At 34.5% G+C, this 22936-nt stretch overlaps 1 protein-coding gene across 12 annotated transcripts in view; it reads left to right on the top strand.

Annotated features, from left to right (window-relative positions):
- The window catches only part of KIAA1109 (KIAA1109 ortholog), a 215319-nt gene that overhangs the window by 25231 nt on the left and 167152 nt on the right, over positions 1–22936 (top strand). For all 12 annotated transcript variants that reach the window (XM_032292381.1, XM_032292387.1, XM_032292382.1 and 9 more), the window contains 7 exons: positions 12734–12920; positions 14104–14185; positions 14554–14747; positions 16954–17033; positions 19202–19352; positions 22050–22206; positions 22608–22686. In XM_032292381.1, coding sequence (XP_032148272.1) covers positions 12734–12920; positions 14104–14185; positions 14554–14747; positions 16954–17033; positions 19202–19352; positions 22050–22206; positions 22608–22686 — 930 coding nt within the window. The remainder of the gene's footprint in view (positions 1–12733; positions 12921–14103; positions 14186–14553; positions 14748–16953; positions 17034–19201; positions 19353–22049; positions 22207–22607; positions 22687–22936) is intronic.

The raw sequence follows: 22936 nt of genomic DNA, 5'->3' as shown, positions 1-22936 counted from the left end.
CAATGCTATATTGAATAGGAGTGGTGAGAGAGGGCATCCTTGTCTAGTGCCAGATTTCAAAGGCAATGCTTCCAGTTTTTGCCCATTCAGTATGATATTGGCTGTGGGTTTGTCATAAATAGCATTTATTATTTTGAGATACGTTCCGTCAATACCTAGTTTATTGAGAATTTTTAGCATGAAGGGCTGTTGAATTTTGTTGCAGGCCTTCTCTGCATCAATTGAGATAATCATGTGGTTTTTGTCTTTGGTTTGGTTTATGTGGTGAATTACGTTCATAGACTTGCTTATGTTGAACCAGCCTTGCATCCCTGGGATGAAGCCTAGTTGATCGCGATGAATAAGCTTTTTGATGTGCTGTTGCAATCGGTTTGCCACTATTTTATTGAAAATTTTTGCATTATGTTCATCATGGATATTGACCTGAATTTCTCTTTTCTTGTTGAGTCTGCTGGGTTTTGGTATCAGGATGATGTTGGTCTCATAAAATGATTTGGGAAGGATACCCCCTTTTTGGATCGTTTGGAATATTTTCAGAAGGAGTGGTACAAACTCCTCTTTGTATGTGTGGTAGAATTCAGCTGTGAACCCATCTGGACCTGGGCTTTTTTTAGTTGGTAGGCTATTAATTGATGCCTCAACTTCAGCCCTTGTTATTGGTCCATTCAGGGTTTCAACTTCTTCCTGGTTGAGTCTTGGGAGAGTGCAAGTGTCTAGGAATTTATACATTTCTTCCCGGTTTACTGGTGTATTAGCATAGAGTTGTTTGTAGTAATCTCTGATGGTAGTTTGTATTTCTGTGGAATCAGTGGTGATATCCCCTTTATCATTTTTTATTGCATCTATTTGATTCTTCTGTCTTCTTTTTTATTAGTCTGGCTAGTGGGTCTGTTTTGTTCTTTTCAAAAACCAGCTCCTGGATTTGTTGATTTTTTGGAGGGTTTTCTGTGTCTCTGTCTCTTTCACTTCTGCTCTGATCTTAGTTATTTCTTGTCTCCTGCTAGCTTTTGAGTTTTTTTGATCTTGCTCCTCTAGCTCTTTCAATTTTGATGATAGGGTGTTCTAATATGGGCATTTATTGCTATAAATTTTCCTCTAGCCACTGCTTTAAATGTGTCCCAGAGATTTTGGTACGTTCTGTCTTCGTTCTCATTCATTTCAAAGAACATCTTCATTTCTGCCTTCATTTCATTGTTTATCCAGTCAACATTCAAGAACCAGATGTTTAGTTTCTGTGAAGTTGTGTGGTTCTGAGTTAGTTTCTTAATCCTGAGCTCTAATTTGATTGCACTGTGGTCTGAGAGTCTGTTTGTTATGATTTCCATTCTTTTTGCATTTTCTGAGGAGTGATTTACTTCCAAGTATGTGGTCAATTTTAGAGTAGGTGTGATGTGGTGCTGAGAAGAATGTATATTCTGTGGATTTGGGGTGGAGAGTTCTATAAATGTCTATTAGGTTTGCTTGGTCCAGATCTGAATTCAAGTCCTGGATATCCTTGTTGATTTTCTGTCTTGTTGATCTGTCTAATACTGACAGTGGAGTGTTAAAGTCTCCCACTATTATTGTGTGGGAGTCTAAGTTTCTTTGTAAGTCATTAAGAACTTGCCTTATGTATCTGGATGCTCCTGTATTGGCTGCATATATATTTAGGATCATTATCTCTTCTTGTTGCATTGATCCTTTTACCATTATGTAATGCCTTTCTTTGTCTCTTTTGATCTTTGTTGGTTTAAAGTCTATTTTATCAGAGACGAGAATTGCACCTCCTGCTTTTTTGCTCTCCATTTGCTTGGTAAATCTTCCTCCATCCCTTTATTTTGAGCCTGTGTGTATCCTTGCATGTGAGATGGGCTTCCTGGGTACAGCACACCAATGGGTTTTGACTTTTTATCCAATTTGCCAGTCTGTGTCTTTTGACTGGGACATTTAACCCATTTATATTTTAGGTTAATATTGTTATGTGTGAATTTGATCGTGCCATTTTGATGCAAGGTGGTTGTTTTTCCCATTAGTTCGCTGTTTCTTCATTGTGTTGATGCTCTATCATTTGATATGTTTTTGGAGTGGCTGGTACTGGTTGTTCCTTTCTATATTTAGTGCTTCTTTCAGGAGCTCTTATAAGGCATACCTGGTGGTAATGAAACCGCTGAGCAATTGCTTGTTTGTAAAGGATTTTATTTTTCCTTTGCTTATGAAGCTTAGTTTGGCTGGATATGAAATTCTGGGTTGAAAGTTCTTTTCTTTAAGGATGTTGAATGTTGGCCCCCTTCTCTTCTGGTTAGCAGGGTTTCTTTTGAGAGATCTGCTGTGAGTCTGATGGGCTTCCTCTTGTGGGTAACCTGATGTTTCTCTCTGGCTGTCCTTAGCATTTTGTCCTTCCTTTCAACCCTGGTGAATCTGACGATTATGTGCCTTGGGGTTGCTCTTCTTGAGGATTATCTTTGTGGTGTTCTCTGTATTTCCTGGACTTGAGATTTGGCCTGCCTTGCTAGGTTGGGGAAGTTTTCCTGGATAATGTCCTGAAGAGTGTTTTCCAGCTTGGATTCATTCTCTCTATCACATTCAGGTACACCTGTCAAACGTAGAGTAGGTCTTTTCACATAATCCCATATTTCTTGGAGGCTTTGTTCATTTCTTTGCACTCTTTTTTCTCTAATCTTTCCTTTTCATTTTATTTCATTGAGTTGATCTTCAGTCTCATATCCTTTCTTCTGCTTGGTTGATTTGGCTATGGAAACATATGTATGCTTCGTGAAGTTCTCTTGTGTTTTTCAGCTCCATCAATTCATTTATATTCTGCTCTAAGCTGTTTATTCTCATTAGCATTTCGTCAAACCTTTTTTCAAGGTTCTTAGTTTCTTTGCGTTGTGTTAGCACATGTTCTTTTAGCTCTGAGAAGTTTGTTATTTCCCACCTTCTACAGCCTGTTTCTGTCGGTTAATCAGACTCACTCTCTATCCAGCCTTGTTCCCTTTCTGTTGAGGAGTGTGATCCCTTGGAGGAGGAGAGGCATTCTGGTTTTGGGTGTTTTCATCCTTTTGCACTGGTTTCTTCCCATCTTTGTGGATTTATCTACCTGTGGCCTTTGTAGTTGTTGACTTTCGGATGGGGTCTCTGAGTGGATGTCCTTTTTGTTGATGATGAAGTTATATCTTTCTGTTTTTTAGTTTTCCTTCTAACAGTCAGGCCCCTCTGCTGTAGGACTGCTGGACTTCTACTCTAGACCCTGCTTGCCCTGGGATCAACTGAGGTGGCTACAGAACAGTAAGGGTTGCTGCCAGTTTCTTCTGTTATCTTTGTCCCAGAAGGATACCTGCCAGATGTCAGCCTGAGCTCTCCTTTATGAGGTGTCTGTTTGGGTATATGGGGGTCGTAGAGCTGCTTGAGGAGACAGTCTGTCCCTTATAGGTGCTCAAGTGCTGAGCTGTGAGTTCTGTTGTTCCGTTCAGAGCCGCCAGGCAGGTATGTTTAAGCCTGCTGCAGCAGAACTTATAACCCCTTTTTTTCTGCCAGGTGCTCTGTCCTGGGAAGGTGGGGTTTTATTTATAAGTTCCTGACGTGCTAATGCCTTTTTACAGAGATGCCCTGCCCAGTTAGGAGGTAACCTAGTCACAGTCTGCCAGCAGAGGTGTTGGTGAGCTGCCCTGGGCTCTGCCCAGTTGCTGTGTGAACTTCCTTGTGGTTTTGTTTATGGAGGTATAGTTAGAACTGTCTCAGTAATGGCGGACTGTCTCTATAATGGCGGACTGCCTTGGTAATGGTGGATTGCCTTGGTAATGGTGGATTGCCTCGGTAGTGGTGGACTGCCTTGGTAATGGTGAATGCCCTTTCCCCCACAGAGCTGAACCGTCCTGGGTCCAGCTGTGCTTGCTGTGAATCTCTCAGTCCAGAGCGTTTCAGATTGCTGGTCTTTGTTGGGGTGGGACCTGCTGAGACACATCACCTGGCTCCCTGTTTCAGCCCCCTTTTTTTCAGTCGAATGGGTGACTCTTGTCTCCCAGGTGTTCCAGGTGCTAGTTAAAATGGCGGCCCTGATTTGTGTGAGTTTCTGTGCAGAGACCCGCTGCATTGGCTGAAACAACTGTGCTGGAGACTCGTGGTGCTTTTCCGCCCGGGAATTGCCTGGTTTGTGGGGAGTAAAAACTGGTTTGGAAATACAATGATCACTCACCCTCTGCATTCTCACTGGGAACTGCACTCCAGAGCTGTTCCTATTTGGCCATCTTGGATTGTCCCTATTTCGGAATTAATTCTCACGAGATTCTTCAAGGCCATCAAAATTTACCAGAAAACTCATTTAAATTATTAGTTTTTGAATTTACATAAGCAGTAGTTTAGTTATGATACCTGAATACAAATGTCCTGATTGTTAGGCATATGCTGTAAAGGCCAGTGAGTGAGCTGCAGACCTGGACCTGCCCCTAATTGGATCAGCTGTGATGAATAAACAAACGGTGACTATATAAAAATGAAAACAGGATTACTCTCAAATCCATCTCTAACTTGCTGGACATGTACAACAGATTCTTTCCTTTTAATATTACAGCTATGATAAGATATGGTTTCATTAATTGAAGACACCAAGGCATAAAGATAAAGGTATTAATTTCTGAATGTATGTTCACAGTACTGATAAACACTAAATACTGAATACTAAAATATTTTTAAAGCTCACTCAACATTCTTATTTTTCAGCTTTTATTCTTCTATTATTATCTCATTTATTTTATTAATTATTGTTGCCTCTGCAACCAGAATGCACTCTTCTGCATTAGTGAAGAATTTTTCCTATGTTCAGTGCTATATCTCTGGTGTCTAAAACAGTGACTAGTACATAGAAAACATTGAATAAATAATTCTTAAATTATTAAATAAGAATAATAAATAGGTTTTAAAATTTTAAGTAAGATTAAACAAAATACCGAAATCACTTTTTTCCTTCCAAAAATCGCTTTAGAGAAGTATTGAACAAATAGCAAGTCTATAAGCATTTAAAAAGCACCTTTTGAGACCTGGCATGTTGGCTCATGCCTGTAATCCCAGTGCTTTGGGAGGCTGAGGTGGGGGATCACTTGAGCCAGGAGTTTGAGACCAGCTTGTACAATATAGCAGGACCATGTCTCTACAAAAATTTTAAAAATGGGTTGGTTGTGGTGGTGTATGCTGGTAGGCTTAATTACTTGGCCTGAGGTGGGAACATGCCTCAGCCTGAGTTACAGTAAGCTGTGATCACTCCACTGTATTCCAGCCTGGGTAACAGAGGAAGATCTTGTGCCTAAAAAGAAAAAATAAAATAAAAAACACCGCTTGGTCTCATATTTTAAAAGAGAAACATTGTAGCTCAGTTCACATCCCACCTTTATTATCTTGTTTCTATTTATTTCACCTGCATTAATAATATTCCAGCCAGAGACCTGTATGATTAAACAGTAAATCAGATCTCTAAGCTTGGGTTGACCTCCAAGCTTACATGGCCTGTATTTCATCAAGGCTTCTGTCCAGGAGCTTTTTTTTTTTTTTTCAATATTCCTAGCCTTCTGCCATCCTAAGGAGTATTTTATGTGGCAGCACTCCTTTCATCCTCCATGCCTGTATTGCAGTATTATACACTTAGATACAAAGAGATAGATTGCCTAAAAGCACACCCCTAGAACAGAAACACAGGGAAAAGCACACATACAGAGAGGCATATATGTGCACACAGAAATGGGCCTGCACATATAGGTACACTTATATACAGAGAAACATTTTCAAAGATGAGTGCATACATGCACATACACTCACGGAGCCATAAATACATGCACACAAGTGCTAGTACACTCATTATATCCCCCTCACAGAGATAAATACACACACAGAGGCTGCTTGCAAAGGTATCCTCCCTGCCCCCAACATATAGACAGGGATACCATTCCAATTCAGCAGAGGCATATCCCCAACAGAGAGCATGTCCCCTCACAAACAAGTATCCTTCCAAAAGATAGGCACTTATTCCAAAGGCATCCGTGTCTCATATACACATGCACACATGCGTGTACACACACACACACACACACACAAACACATGGCTTCTTTTAAAAAAAAGTAATACATTGGGAATGGCTGCATTGGATTCTTCAGGAACTGGACAAAGGAGGTAAATAAATAGCAGAAAGGATATAGGAAATGATCCCTGTAACATTATTTACTAATATTGCGACTTAAGAATTTTAACTATTCTGAGCTTCATTTTTTAAATATATAAAATGAGAACTCCTCCACTTACCCATAGGATTGCTGTACAAAATAAATACTAGTTTTTTTGTCTTTGAAGTCAAATTCTTACTAGTCACATATATATTTGTTTTCAAGTTATTCTCTTTAGATAATCTTTCATTCCAGAATGTGATATAATGTTCAGAATGATGATAAAGGCAGCTCAGCTCTATTGCACTCTTGCTGTGTTCCAGGCACTGTTTTAGGTACTCTGTATACACACTTTTATTTAATCCTCACAGCAACCCTAGCGATTGTAGCCCAAGATTACACAACCAGCAAGAAGTAGATTGGAACCCAGATTTCTAAATACTAACCTCTTCACCACAAAATAAAAGTATTTATCAACTATGTTGATGAATGTAATTACTATTTCAAAGCAAAAATAATGTTATTAATTCCTGAAAATATTAAAAAATTTGTTTCTTCATGAGAAATTAATCAATGTTCAAAGCTTACATGCAGTATTTAAAATCACTAGGTTCTTGTAACACTAGAGTTCTCACTGACTTTTCCCTCTGCAGGGCATTTTGAAAGCAGTTATTTTTGTTTCATTCACTATGATAATACTGAGAGTAAAAGTAAAAACTTTATATATCATTTAAGAAAAGAATAATCGATCGACTCTTCTAAATATATTCTCTACATTGATTTCTCTGTCTTTGAAAGCAGAGATCTTTCCATCCTCCTTATCACTGAACATGGTGGCATTCACATAGTGAGCTCCCTCCCTAAATATTTGTTAATGAAATACCCAATAGATAAAAGCTATAGCCAAGTGCAGTGGCACGTGCCTTTTGCCCTAGCTTGGGATGCTGAGGTGGGAGGATGATTTGAACCCAGAAATTTGAGGCCAGCCTGGGCAGTTTAGTGAGACCCCATCTCTAAAATAAACATTTAAAACTTATAGACATAAAAAAGTCTTAACAAGCAGTTAATTTATGGAGAAAAAAATAAAAGTAAATGCATGTTGTGCAACTGCTTAAACCTTCTGAACAAGCAGCTAATTGAGACTCCTTGTTTTCCAAAGAGAAATTAGAAAAAAGATACTTATTTAATTTTGTAATTGGGACACATGCTATTTGTAGTAAAAAAGGTAAGGTGCAGAAGTGCTGCCAAAGCCTTGTAATTCTTAGAATCAATACATGATACAAAGACAAAACAGTCTACTGACCTTTTAAAAACTGCTCAGGGTTTTCTATTTATGTAATTTATTTAACACACAAGATTTAAATGTAACAAGTTTTAAATTACTGTAATAGATTATAGTAGGCTAAAACCTCTAAGTAATAAAATAACAGAAAGGGACATGCATTACCATCATTCTTTCATTTCTTGATGTAAGGCTTTCTTATGGTTAAGAAGAAAGCATAACTATTTAGATCCATATTTATTTAAATACTGTGATATATCATTGCCTGTTAAGAGTCAACTGGTCCTACAGTTTAATTATTTTCCAAAAGACAGTCTTTCTCCTAAAAACAAAATAAAGATTTTTGGCAGATACAATTGTTCTTTAGCTGACAATCATCTATAGCAGATCACTAATTTTATAACTTAGGGAGTATTTACAAACATTCTGTCGTAAACAAATTAGATGTGTTTTCTTGCTTTTTTTAAAGGGCTGTACTGGATAACTGACAGATCTAAATGTGCTCCTGGTATAGAATTTGGGCACTTGAACACCCCACTTTTTTCCTAATAGAGCAATTCAAAAACTTACTAATAAAAATCTTGGACCTACCTGCAGACAGACTTTGGTCCATCTTCTTGAAACGCTGAATGGACATCTGTCTATCCAGGCATGTGCCCCAATTAGGCTTCTAATTTTTCCACCAAGAAACATCAACCTCCTTCTTGGTTAACTGTGAAAGCATATGGATCTGCTCTTAATCAGCAAGAAATACTGATTATAAGGTCTTTTTAATGAACATAATCTGTTTTAATATTATATACAATGATTATATACTCTACTAATCTTGTTAGACTTTTACCAAAAACTTAGTTTGCAGCCTATTCAATTCCTCTGTCTACTATAGTCCAAATTCTTCCCTGAGTAATGGTAGACAAAAAATGTACTTAAACCAGATGTTTATTCCTGCATTACTATTTGATATTATGTCTTTACTTTTGAAGGATATGACAGTGAGTATGTTTTTAAGAATGTCATCCTTCATACTAGAGAATTTCCTTTAAAAAAGCACAGGGAAGAAAAACTTAATTGACTCTTCACCAAAGTTGTGCTCCTCTTGATGAGAATTAAATGTCATACTTTAGGTAAAATTATGGGCAAATTTTTAGTAATTGCAAAGGTAATCATTGATAACATCTATCAACTTCTAACATCACTGTAAAATAGAGGTGTGGAATCTTTTTTTCTATTGAAAATCATTGCTATACAAAAAATTTAAAAAGAACATTCAAACCAAAAACAATTTAAATATTCTTAAATGTTAACAAGAACACAGAATATCCAAAAATTATAATATTTCTGTTCTAGATTATGGGCAATTACAAAGAGCAAACAGAGACACAGCAATATGCTAATATCAAGAGAGTGACAAAAAGAATTCAAGACATTGAAAGAAATTATGGGAGAGAGCCACTCAAGGGAAGGCCAATATTTAAGCTCTTTCTATTAACCTGAGGTGTATGAATCTAAAGTAGTGACTACATTTTGCTATGTTTTTCAAAGAAGCTAAATTTATGGTACTCTCCTGCCCAATAACCTTTATTGGCCATGCCTGCTAGGTCTTCGGGATCCTCCATACACAGTTTCCAAATCATCCCCTATTACCCTGTTCCCTTAAATTTACCACCAAATTGAATTTCTAAACACACTGTTTTTTATTTTAAACTGTACTTTAAGTTCTGAGGTACATGTGCAGATCTTGCAGGATTGTTGCATAGGTACACACATGCCATGGTGGTTTGCTGCCTCTATCCCCCCTTACCCTGTCACCAACATCAGGCATTTCTCCCACTGTTAAGCCTCCACAACCTCCCCATCCCCCCCACTGTCCCTCCCCTGGCCCCCCAACCCCAACAGACCCCAGTGAACATACTCATTTTCTAACCTCAGTGCCCTCCATCTGCCATTCATTCTGCTTTCTGAGAAATGCGCAGAACTCTAAATATTGTCAAACCATGACCCTATTGGGACCATACCAAATGGTCTATATCAAAGTTAGAAGTTCTCAGTATTTTTCCTCCAATCACATTCACTGCTCCCTTTCTCCTTTAATTATAATTGTTTATATGCATCTGCTCCACCAAATAGATTCAGGTAGCACTCATTTCCCTCTTTCTTTTTTTTAAATTGTCTTCCCAGCTTAGCACAATGATTGAATGCCAAATAAATAACTGTTAAGGATTTTTATCAAAAACCACCTCTTTCATGAAAGACATTTGGATCAGTTATTCTCAGTTATTCTGGACTTCATACATGTATTCTGGTGAAGAGCAATTTCATTTTAAAGAGATGTAATATTTCATGATCAAATAAAGTAACTGCTTTCCTCAAAAAGAAAAAATGCTGGATTGGGTGCAGTGGCTCACATTGGTAATCCCAGCACTTTGGAAGGCCTTGGTGGGAGGATTGCTTGAGCCCAGATTTGAGACCAACCTGGGCAACATAGTGAAACCTGTTTATACAAAAAATACAAAATTAGCCAAACATGGTGACATGCACCTGTGGTTCCAGGTACTTGGGAGGTTGAGGTGGGAGGATCGCTTGAGCCACGGAGGTTGAGGCTGCAGTGAGCCATGATCACATCACTGCACGCCACTCTGGGGGACAGAGCAAGACCCTGTCTCAAAAAAAACTGTAAAACAATTTACGATTATAGTCTTCATTCTGTACTCTAGAAATTCTTGAATCAGAGAATTTCTGAAATCAGAAAATTCTAAAGTGGTCAAAGTCTTTAGGCTTACCTTTAAACTGTCAGTTCCTTCTGAATACTGCAGGTGTCTTCATCCTTTCCACATGCTGCAATCAGTATTTATGATAAGAATTTCCAAGGACTTATTTGGGCCGCAGTTGACAAGGCTGTTTTATAATACAAGGAGCACTGGACTGGAAGTTAGCAGATTAGGTTTTTGCTCTGACTCTACAAGTTACAATCAGAGGAATTTCTCTTTCTTAGTCAGTAAAATGAGAGATTTTGAAAGTATTCGTTATTTCCAAATCGATGAGGGGTTTTGAAAAGATCAATTATTTCCAAATTTTGTTGTTTGGAACAAAATTCTAGGGCAAATAGCATGGGATGTTAGTTCAAATGGACCTCCTCTACTTTCTAACATCACTGTCCCCCTATAGCTTTATTTGTTCATACTAATATCCTAAACACTGAAAATAATTTAAGAATAAAATATCTAATATAAATATACAAAGAGGTACATTTTTCTTTCAAAATCATAAACCAACTGTATAAACAAAGACTTTGTTTCAGCTCCACTGTAATCTTGTTAACAGTATCTTGTTAACAGTATGGCTTATGTTAACTAAATATGTTAAAAAGAAAAAGTTTAGTCAAGAGCAAATCATCTAACAAATATGGACCTAAAGTAAATCTCTCTAAGGAACAAACCAGATAGATTTAACAAATGAAATGAAAGGCAGAAATATTGGGCCTGCTCAAACTTAAGTGAATGTATCAAAAGCCAAGACTGAAAAGAACGTAACTGTTAGGAATATGTTTAGCCATCTCTGCAGGATTAGTTAATAAGATAACTTAAATGCCACCCAAAGTGATTCTTCAGATAGTTGATAGCAATTGTTAAGGAAAAGAGTTAGTAGGGCTGGGCATGGTGGCTCATGCCTGTAATCCCAACACTTTGGGATGTCAAGGTGGGCTGATCACCTGAGGTCAGGAGTTTGAGACCAGCCTGGACAACATGGTGAATCCCCATCTCTACTAAAAATACAAAAATTAGCTGGGCATGATGGCGGGTGCCTGTAATCCCAGCTACTTGGGAGCTGAGGCAAGAGAATCGCTTGAACCGAGGCAGCGGATGTTACAGTGAGCCAAGATCGTGTCGTTATACTCCAGCATGGGCAACAGAGGGAGACTCCATCTCAAAAGAAAGAAAGAAAGAAAGAAAGAAAGAAAGAAAGAAAGAAAGAAAAATTTGTAGCAGTTGCTAGGAACAAAAGGTAAAAATGCTGGTTTAACAACTGGTACTGTAAAATCACAGTCTAGAGACTCATTAACATACTGCCATTCTAAGTCACGCATGAGAAACTACAAAATACCCATTTCAAACTCTCTCAGGATATATTGGATGACAAAACTAAGCCATTGTTCAAATTTATCTAATGAACAGCTGCTCTAGCTGTTGGAATACATTTTCTAGACATGAAGTCTACCCCTAATATTCTACAGATGCCAAATACTAGCCCATTTGTGCCAGTCCTATCAAGGAAGAGAGTATCATATAGTACATAAGTGGGGGGAAAGCTATGTGGGGCAAGAGAATGATAGCAAAACAATTAGAAGACTAAATACTAGTGAAGTAATAGTGAAATCTAAAGAAATTTTGGCTGGCTCAAACTTGTAAGTTTAAACCTATTTTCCTGTAGGAAAAAAGTTATAAATGACAGTAGATTACTACGTGAAAAGAAAGGATTTTTCAACCAAGTGATGATAAAATCAGTTTTGTAAGCTCCATAATAGCTTTCAAAAACATCTATTATAAAGTGAAAAACATTTAAATATCTATAAATGTTTGAATTTGTTCAATAGACATACAAATGGATAAAGGGTATATAAAAGAGGCCTCAGAAAACATGGTGAATTCATTTGATAACAAAGCATTGACTGTGGTACCTTTCTTCTATGGCACTCTTTGGTTGACATGTAATGCATTGTTTTAGATTATTTCCTCAGTAGAAACAAGTACCTCATCCGTCACTTTATAGATGGATTCATTAATCACTATTGCCATTTCTACTTAATGTAATTATGTCTTTTATTTGAGAAGATTGAAGTCCACAGTTCATAAAACCTCTGTTTTAGTAGCATGTATGTTTGAATAAATAAGTATTTATGAAAGATTCTAGTTTCTTTGATGCAAAAGTTCACATACTAATACGATAATTAAATCATCATACTTTAAACATTTTACTGCATATATTTTGGCATAAAATTATGGCTATATTAGGGTAAAGGTGTACTTTTACTCTAAATGTTACTTTACTGTTCTTAACATAAAAACCTTTAAATTTTTTTCAGTATAGAACCAGAATTTAGAAAATAAAGTTGTTTTTAGAATGCTAAATTAAAATATAAGAGTAATGTCAACTTTTTTCTTTTTTTGGCCTGTGTTTTATATTTATTTTATTAATATACTTCTCTATATCATAGAATTCTATTTTAAAATAAATTGAATTACTTTAGTTGTGTAAAAATGTTTGAGTAAAAACTTTGAAGTTCTTAAAAAGTTGACTAAAAACTGGTTTTGTAATTGGTGTCTTTAGATCCAAAGGCAGAAACCAGGTTATACATCACAGTCAATGACTTTGAATTTCATGTCTATAATCGTTCGGATCTTTATGGACGCCTTCAAGAGCTGTTTGGTTTGGAGCCAACAATAATTCCACCCAAGAAAGAAGATGATAAAACACGGGAAAATGGAAGAACAAGAACCCAATCAAAAATTGAAAGGTTCAGTGTCATACTTGAATTTTATTAATCTCTAGCATTTAAACATTTGCCTTTATTAGAATATCATTGAGGCTCTGCACCTAATCAGAGTATAATGTTACTTTGCATATTAACTCAAACTTTTAGTAACATAAATAATTATATAGATATTTTAGAAATTGAGATAATATGGAATGTGTAATCAAAAAAAGTTCTGTTCTATTCCCTGCACACTAATCCTACTTATCTCCATATTAATAACTACTATTATCAATTTAGCTTTTATCCTTTTGAATGTATGTACGTAAACATACACATACATATTTAAGGTACATATATAAATATATGATTTTGTTCTGTGTGTTTCTAAACATTTATGTTTAGAATACGTACCTCATATAGTGTGTACTGTTCTGTAATTTGCTTTTTATTCAGCAGTTTGTAAGATCATTTTGTATTTGTATATGTAAGTCTGCTTTTAAAAACACATATCTGTTGTATATGTAGGTCTACCTACAAAAATATTCTAGAACAGGATCAGCAAACTTGGACCTGTAACACAAGTCTAGCCCACTGCCTGTTTTGTAAATAGAGTTTGATTGGGCCAGAGCCAAACCCATTTATTTGTATATTATTTATCTATTTGGTGAATTGCTGTGAAATTTTCATTTCTTAATATTTTTGTACTTTGTATATGGCCAGTTTTCTTACTCTATTGTTTTCATTTCATTAAGGGAAAATTAATTGGCACAAGGCATTTGGGTGAAGGAAGGAAGAGGAACAACTGGATTGTTTTCAGAAGTGCTTAAAACAGTAGAAAATCACCAAAGGGACTTGTACCTTAATCATTTATGTTTTAATAACAACTTTGGCTGTCTTATAAAATGTCATATAGTTACATAATGGACAAAATGGTAGATGTAATGATAGCATATCATCCCTTATAGTTTTGTCATTCTAAAAACATAGTTTTGTTATTATAGCTTGTCCATCTAAAAGTTGATATGATAGAGTGCTCCAGTAGACAGCTTTAGAAACGTTAGTATTCCTTCAGATGATCACTGCTCTGTTTACTGAAGTAGTCATTAGATGCATTTGGAAAGGTACAGCTGATATTAATAATATATATTGTCAGGAAGTGAACTATGTCCCCTTCAGTTATTTTTTTTTCTTATTCATGTCAGTTTTATTTTTTTCTTGTTAGAGTTAAAGTAAAAACAGAATCCCAAGATCCCACATCTTCATGGAGATCACTTATTCCAGTCATAAAGGTCAATGTGAGCACAGTAAGTAAATTCTACTATAATTACTGTTTCATGGGGTAGTAATGTAGAACTTTTAATTTTTGCAAATGTGATTTTAATGTAAGAAAATTAAATAATTTTGTTTTTTTTTAGTTCCTATGTCTGTAAAGTGTGAGGGAAATAATTATTTTAACATCAATACTGTTTTCTGACAAATTTGTGTTTAAATTTAAGTACTTAAATTTTCTTTTAAGTACTGGTTTAAATTGACCAATGGAATAATTTAAATAGCACATAGTCCGAAAGTAGAATCATTTAGCCATTGTTTGAAAATGTTATAGTTTAGCTAAAGAAAGAAATATGGCCAGAATAGCATGATATAATATCTCTTACCTTTTTTTTTTTTTTAGGGACGTTTGGCTTTTGGAAATCATTACCAACCACAAACTCTGTGCATCAATTTTGACGATGCTTTCTTAACTTATACTACAAAACCACCTTCAAGTCATCTTGACCAGTTCATGCATATTGTGAAAGGAAAACTTGAAAATGTTCGAGTCATGCTTGTTCCTAGTCCAAGATATGTTGGTCTTCAAAATGATGAGTAAGAAAATCTTATAAAAATAATAAAAAAACTTATTATAGCTAATATAGATACAGCTAGAACCTTTAACATCTTTTTAATTTTTTTGCTACAAATTGTACAAAAATTAGTATATTTCTCTATTAAAGCAGTTAACTGTGTAGTCCTTCTTTATAGGATAAATGGATATGCTATCCAGTGATAAACTCTAATTTTAAATATTTTTTCTGCATGATTATAATTTTTTTACCCTTTTCTCTTAATTGTATTTTGGAAACTTATTTTGGGCAATTAGCTCCTGTTTGTATGTTAGGAGTTACACATTACAGGTAGGTTTTTGTTTCTAGAAGACATGAATAAAGAGTAAATTGAGGCTGGGTGCAGTGGCTCACACCTGTAATCTTAGTACTTTGGGAGGCTGAGGTGGGTAGATTGCCTGTGCTTAGGAGTTCGAGACCAGCCTGGGCAATATGGGGAAACCCCGTCTCTACTAAAACATACAAAAGAAATTAGCTGGGTGTGGCAGTGTGCGCCTGTAGTCCCAGCTACTTGGGAGGCTGAGGCACGAGAATTGCTCGAACCCTGGAGGCAAAGGTTGCAGTGAGCCGAGATCGCACCATTGCACTCCAGCCTGGGCGACAGAACAAGACTCTGTCTCTAAAAAAAGAGTAAGCTGAATAGTTTCATTAGGGTGGAATACCATTTTGAGTTCGTAAAAGTTGAAAATTGAATTGAAATTGCTCTTGAAAAATTTGGTGAGGTTTAGATGGTACAGTTTTGAGACCCACGTGACATTTCCTTAAGTTCTAAACTGTCAGTTTTCCATCTAACTTTGCAGATTTTTTTTTCCTTCAGTGAAGTAGCTGTTTGTATTTTTTAAGACTCATTATAGGAATGATGTACACTCACTTAGTGTGGTGGGGTGCTAAGTGGGAGAATGATGGGCTCTTGTGATTTTTATGTTTTTTTCTCAATTTTTTTTTGTGTGTGTAACAGATACTCCGGTTGGATTTATGTAGTTTAAGTGTTCATATGGAGAGTTTCAGTATGGTGTCTCAGCTTTTATCTTTGTGTGTAGGCATCTTATGAGGCTATATTTGAAACATGATTATTCCTTTTTAGTTCTAACTCTTGACTGGCCTAGTGTTAGATTTTTCCAGGACTTGGCTAGAAATAGAGAGGGTTTTTCCTTTATGAGTATCATGATGACCTTGGCTTTAGATCATGGACTTGGTTAAGCAACTTCTGGAATGTGGACTGTGCACACAAATCTGTGCGAGTAAAGGAATAATACTGAATACATTGGGATTTTTTGGGAAAAATTATAGAGAGTAAGACGGAAAACTGTCTTGCTATTAATAATTTGTGTAAAAAGATTTAAAATTGTATTTTTCACTCATTAAAAGTAAGTGTGGAGATTACATGATGAGATTAAACATTAACCTTTCTGATTTAATACCTATTTAGAAAAAAATTGCTGTTTTTGCATTTAATATTATCTAATGATTGAGAAGTTAATTTTGATATGCAAGAAGATACCATGATGTGTGACAAAGAGAAAAGTTGTTTAATCAAAGCAAGCAAAGATTGATGGTTTGTGGGAAATTATTGATGGTAGAAAAATGTTCATTCCAGAGTTAGAGTTCATGATGTTTGCTTTAGTTTTATTTCAAGTTGATTAAATATTTGTGAAAATACATAATATGAAGAAAAAAATGACATTTTTTCTAGATGATTTTGAATGCTTACAGTTTATTATACAGATAGATAAAATGATACTTATTATTTAGTTTTTAGTGTTATTAATATAAAATCATCAAATTTTATTTTAGTTTTGTTGTAGAATGTAGAATATTATTTTATTCCAGTGATCATCTATTGTATTTAAACTTTGTTTTAAAACAGTTTCTCTTATTCAAAAATGAAGGAAAAACATAAAACCAAATTTTTTCTTCCCCAATTTTTTTTTTCTTGAACTAATTTACTGATAAATTTTCAGTATCATTTTATTATTGAGTCTAATATAGAATACAACTATGGAATAATTTGTTAGTATGGTTATTCGTGTGAAAGATGTTTTTCTCTCTTTTCAGGATGTTACTTGTTATATACTTTTTAGTTTTTTTTTTTCTTTTTGTTTTCACCTATTGCAACCATTAACTAGTATACTGAACATTTTATATTCTGGAGATTTGTTTAGTTTGCTTTCCCCTCCACCTTTTTATAGACCACCGAGATTAATGGGAGAAGGTTTTGTGGTGATGCAGTCAAATGATGTTGACATCTACTACTACATGGATGAGCCAGGTATTGTTGTTTTGTTGCTATTTTTTTAAATGTGACAGAGTCTCACTCTGTCACACAGGCTGGAATGCAGTGGTATGATCATAGCTCACTATACCCTTGACCTTCCAGGCTCAAGCAATCCTTCTGCCTCAGCCTCTTGAGTTGCTAGGATGACAGAAATATGCCATCATGCCTGACTAATTTTTAAAGTTTTTGAGGAGATGGTATTTCGCTATGTTGTCCAGGCCGATGTCAAATTCCTGGCCTCAAGTGGTCCTCCTGCCTCATTCTTCCAAAGTGCTGGGATTGTAGGCGTGAGCCCACAGTACCTGGCCTGTTTTTTTTTTTAAAAAGTATGTTTCATAGCTACAATTCTATTTCTTCTATGAAATGCTGATATCTAGTAATATTTTAAATCTTCTTGCTTAGGCATCAGGAAATGGTAAATGTAGGTATGAGTGAAAACATCTGAAAAATATCTGTGTCGTTTCTCAAAACTTGAATATTAATTTAGTATTATGGATTAAAATAGAACATTATTTTTTTCAAATTCGGTTTTCATAGATATACCTCAAAAATTGAGAATGCAGATGATCATGAGTGAAAACCTTTAAAGAATAGAGTGATAGTTAAGGTAGTTTATCTTACCTTAGAAACTTAGTATGTTAAATTTGAGACTTAAAGTTTAAAGATTGAAATCCATTTAGTTAAAATTCTTGACAGGTGGCTTCCATTTTATAAAAGTATCTAAGCATTGGATTTTAAGCTCTTTTTTCATACTTCTTCTCTTTTTATACCTTTCAGAGTATAAAAGTATTTAAGGTCAAAGTATTTTGAAAGTAAAGCTAGGTTGTTATTTGCCTTTTCACCCTGCTGACATTTGCGCTAATGGTACAGAGCAATGGTGGGTAAAACTGTTGTTGCTTTAACACTAATCAAGGCAGTGGTTCCTAATTGTACTAGTAGTCATTGAATTTTTCAACTGCCACATTCACAGTAAGACAAAATGTCAATGTCACATAAAAATTTCCTTGATTAAACAACAGAAATTATTTATTTTATCAAATGTTGACCTTTAAGTAAAATGTTTTTAATATCTGGTGTGAGAAAATGGGAATTACACATAAAGCACTTTTGCTGTGTACCAAAATATTCTGGTGTCTTGAGGAAAAGCATGATTGAGTTTCAAGCTGTACTAATTGCTTATTTTTTTTTGTTTTCCATGGAGTACCAGTTTTATTTGAAAGAGAAATTAGAGACAAACTGTGATTCTGAGCTTTCTTGTGAAAATGAGAACTTTGGAAAATTTGAGTCTGCTGTTACGAGCTTGACAGCATCCCAATAGTTAACAGCTTTTATGATGATACTACCAATGATAAAGCAAGTGTGATGTTATTAAATGTTTAGTAATGAAATTGATCAACATTTAGGAAAAAATCTGCATTACTCAGTGAACTGGTATTTCCCGAATGAGCAGTGCATGATGTTATAAAAATCATGCATAGATTAAAAAATGTATTCAAAGTGCAAGATAAAGCAGTAGATTTTAAGATAACAGGGTATGAAAGGTTTAGTGATATAGCTTCAGATTCCACGTTGCAATTAACCTTTAAGAAATTTTCACTTGTTGAATTTTGGGGTAGTATCAAAGAAGAGTATCACATTATCTGAAAAAGCTATTAAAATACTTCCCGCTTTTCTATCTACATATATGTATAAGGCCAGATCTTTTCCAAATCCTTGAATAACAGATTGAATGCCGAAATAGCTATGAGAATCCACTTGTTTTCTGTTAAGCTGGATATTGTAGATTTGCCAAAAAAACCTCTAATATGTCTCACTAAATTACTTTGTTTTAGAAAATATAGTTATTCTTCATTAAAAATGAGATTAAAATTGTATTTATTTTTTATATATTACATGCTATATTTAATTACATTAAATATTTTATTGTGTCAACATGAATTTATTTTTAAAATAATATTTTTAAAAATCACTAAATTTTAATTTGAACACAGTATTTTTGATAGGCATAATACAATATAAGAAAAACCTCTTTTGGGTTCTCAGTAATTTTTAAGAGTGTGAAGGTTTTCTGAGACCAAAAAATGTTGCAACTGCTGATCTAAGGAAACTTTCTAATATTCATTTAAAATAACTGCCTTTATATTGTATGTTTTGGAATATAGGACTTGTTCCAGAAGAAACAGAAGAAAATATTGAAGGAGAAATGAGCAGTGAGGATTGCAAATTACAAGACTTGCCTCCATGTTGGGGACTGGATATAGTTTGTGGTAAAGGAACAGATTTTAATTATGGACCATGGGCCGATAGGCAGAGGTACTTGAACATATTATACTTCTAACAAGTCTTCTAGATGTCTTGAGATGCCTATAATTTTAAATAAAGACTAGCTTAAAATTTTTATAAACTGTTTTATACTGGCAGAGGAAGATATCACTGAACATTTTGATCTACATAATAACTTGCTTGTGGTTTCTCCACAAGCAAGTTTTTCAACAATGATTTCTTTGTTGATCCCCTACTATATGCCAGACATTGTTGGCACTATGGGAATTCAGAAATAAAAGACATGTATCTTTCACTTTTAGTGGGGAAGAAAAAAACCAAAAGACTAATATTAGGTGCTATAATGGAGGTAAATAAAGGGTCTTGATGAAGAACTTAGAAAAGTACTGTGCTAATTTGCTAGTGCTGCCATAATAAAGTATCACTAATAATGTGGCTTAAGCAACAGAAATTTATTTTTTCACAATCCTAGAGTCTAAGAAGTCCTCCAACAAGATGGTGGCATGGTTGGTTCCCTCTGAGGGCTATGAGGGAAGGATGTGCTCTAGGCCTCTCTCCTTGGCTTTTGGATGGCTGCTGTTTTCCAGTGTCTTCATGTGGTCTTTTCCTTGTACAGTTCTGTGTCTAGATCATACTGTCCAGTCATATTGGATTAGGACAGCATATTCTAATGACCTCATTTTAACTTAATTACCCTTCTGAAGGACCCCATCTCCACATATAGTCCCATTGGGAGGTACTGGGGGTTAGGACTTCAGCATTTAGATTTCAGGGGTTAGGACTTCAACATATGAATTTTTAGGTTGCTTGGTATTCCTAGTATATAGTATACAGTATATAATATATATTAAAGTTTAGGGGAGAGAAGAATTGGGAAAGGCTTTTTGGTTGAGATAACACGTAAATTCAGTTTTGAAAGATAAGTGAGAATTAGCTAGGGAAAGAGGCGGGTGAATCATTGAGGCAAAGGAAGTGTTTTATAAATTCATGAGGACAGTGGAGAATTGTCCTATATAGTCTATAGTAGTTAAGAAGTATAGATTTTATAATGGAGGTAATGTCTATTAAGTCATTTTATAAATTTTAAAGTAGTTTTAATTTTTAATATATTATGAACGTTTTTCTACTTGAATTTTAAACAAAGGGGACATTTACCATTGATTATGAGGGAGCATCTCAGTTTTTATGTACAAAATTAGACATTGCTTAAAATTAGTTTAGTTCTTCTATTTCTTAACTAGCTTTTTTGAATAGAGAAATATAAGCCAAGTCATTTACTTGAGCAGATATTATAAGACCATTGATAGATTAGTGAAAGAGTGCTGATACTGACTTGATGTATTGACTTTCAAAATGCTTTTTAAGAAAGTGCTGTCTAGCTAGCATTATTAGAATAATTATATATTTGTCAAGTAGCATATTGTATTAATCTTGGTTTATCTGTAGTATATAGGAATACCTGCCTCATTAAGTAGCTAACCAACAATTACATGGTAAATGAATAAGCTTGTTATTTGAAAATTCTTGCATTATGCTAAAACAATACTTCATTAAATTCTGCATTAGGTCATTTGTTAAACTTTAAAGTAAACAGAGCATAAAATTTCAGGTTAGAAAGAAAATACTTTTCACATTATTGGAATTAAATTTTCCTCTTGTAAGTCATGCTATATTTGACCTGCAGGAGTTGAAAATGAGAGATTTTACATTTCATTAAGTAATAGAGCTACATCTATTTAAACTCTATTCAGAAATCTCAAGAAAAGTATTTTGTTTGGTTGGCAGAACAGTTATGTATTGTTTGAGGAAAAAAATTAATGCTTTAACATAGGCCCATGAAATATTTTTGCATTTTTTAGCACTTGAGTAGAGTGTGATTTTTCTTTTTTTTTTCCCCCCCATTTATTTTATTGAATTTTTAGGTTTTGGGGTGCATATGAAGAACATGCAAGATTGTTGCATAGGTACACACCTGGCAGTGTGATTTACTGCCTTCCTCCCCAGCACCTACATCTGGCATCTCTCCCCTTCTTAAACTATTTTTAATTTTATTGTGTATTTTTAATAAGTATGGGGGTATTTTTACACAAAAACCCAAACTAAAATGCAATGGAGAAATGACACTGAAGATGAAAATTTGCTTTAACAACTCCTTTCAAGTAAATTTTTTTACTGCCAGGAGAGAAGAGCAGTGCATTTCTAACCTGGACTTTAAAAAACCACTCAGGTTTATTTAAAAAGAAAAAAAAATGTATTTTTCACGTGTATTTAATTCACTAATGTGAGCAGTATTTGTCTTTTCATTTATATGTTCAAATGGTCTTACGTAGCTATTTCTTCTTCTTCCCTGTATTGAATTTCTGCACAAATATGAACTGTAATCAGCAATGAATAGTAAGGTCAGTTTTCTTAGCAGCCATCTATTAACATAGGACATACAGAAGGAAATCTCAGCTGTTTTGATACTGGATAATTCACTCAGCATTGTGGGGAGTTAACTGATTTCTGACAGCATGGTTTTAGCCTATAGATTTTATAATCATAACATGATTTTAGTGTCTAGGTTTTGATGTCATTTCTACTACCTTTACATGATTGAATATTGTAGATATTATTCAGCTTTTACTTCTTATTTTCTTTTTATGAATTAGAATACTGATTTTGGTCCTTATCAGAGGTAATTTTGTTTGAATAACATGTCATTATGCTTTCTACCTCCTTATGTAGAGATTGTTTATGGAAGTTTTTCTTTCCACCTGATTATCAAGTTCTGAAAGTTTCTGAAATTGCACAGCCTGGGAGACCAAGACAGATCCTTGCTTTTGAATTACGAATGAATATTATTGCAGATGCTACAATTGACTTGCTGTTTACCAAAAATAGGGTAATTATCATAATAATATAGTAGAAAATAGTGTTTAAAATTTGAACATTTTTTTTCAGAGTTTTTTTTTCTGATGACTAGTCCCATACTAGGATTAATTTATATGAGCTATTTTCCTTTCAAATAATTGTATGTATTTTACTTTCATTGTAATTTTATTAAATGTCAAATAATGGAAAGAAATTAATAGTAATAGACCTTCAGGCTATATTCTGGCTCATTTTCTCCTTTATATCTGGCTAATTTGTTTTAGTATATTTTTGGTAAAAATTTCAACTTTAAGAACTTTTAATACTTATTTAACATCATCAATAATTTCTTCTGTGATAATAACTGAAAAGTAAAGATGGGAGAATAATTATAATTAATGCTTTATATGAATTAATTTTTTCTTTTGGTAGGAAACAAATGCTGTACATGTAAATGTAGGCGCTGGCTCATACTTAGAAATTAATATTCCAATGACAGTTGAAGAAAATGGTAAGCTGCAACAGTTACTTTTTTAAATGATTTAAGAAATAATTATAAATAATACAGTTTGTTATCATTTTAGATTAACATTAATAAAGTTTTCTATTTCAGTTTTTTATTTTGATGTGCTTGTAGTCATTAAGGGGAAATATTATGTAATTATTTGAGCATTTAGAGAGAAGGGAAACATTTTCTAATCAAGTTCAGTCTTATAATTATATGCTTTTATTATATCCTATGCATCTATTTTGTAGATTGA

This window comes from Sapajus apella, unplaced genomic scaffold (genome assembly GCF_009761245.1).
Source record: "Sapajus apella isolate SASKATOON/1434 unplaced genomic scaffold, GSC_monkey_1.0 scaffold27, whole genome shotgun sequence".
NCBI lineage: Eukaryota > Metazoa > Chordata > Mammalia > Primates > Cebidae > Sapajus > Sapajus apella.
Note: the sequence above shows the minus strand (reverse complement) of the source record. Positions and strands in the feature narration are given on the sequence as shown.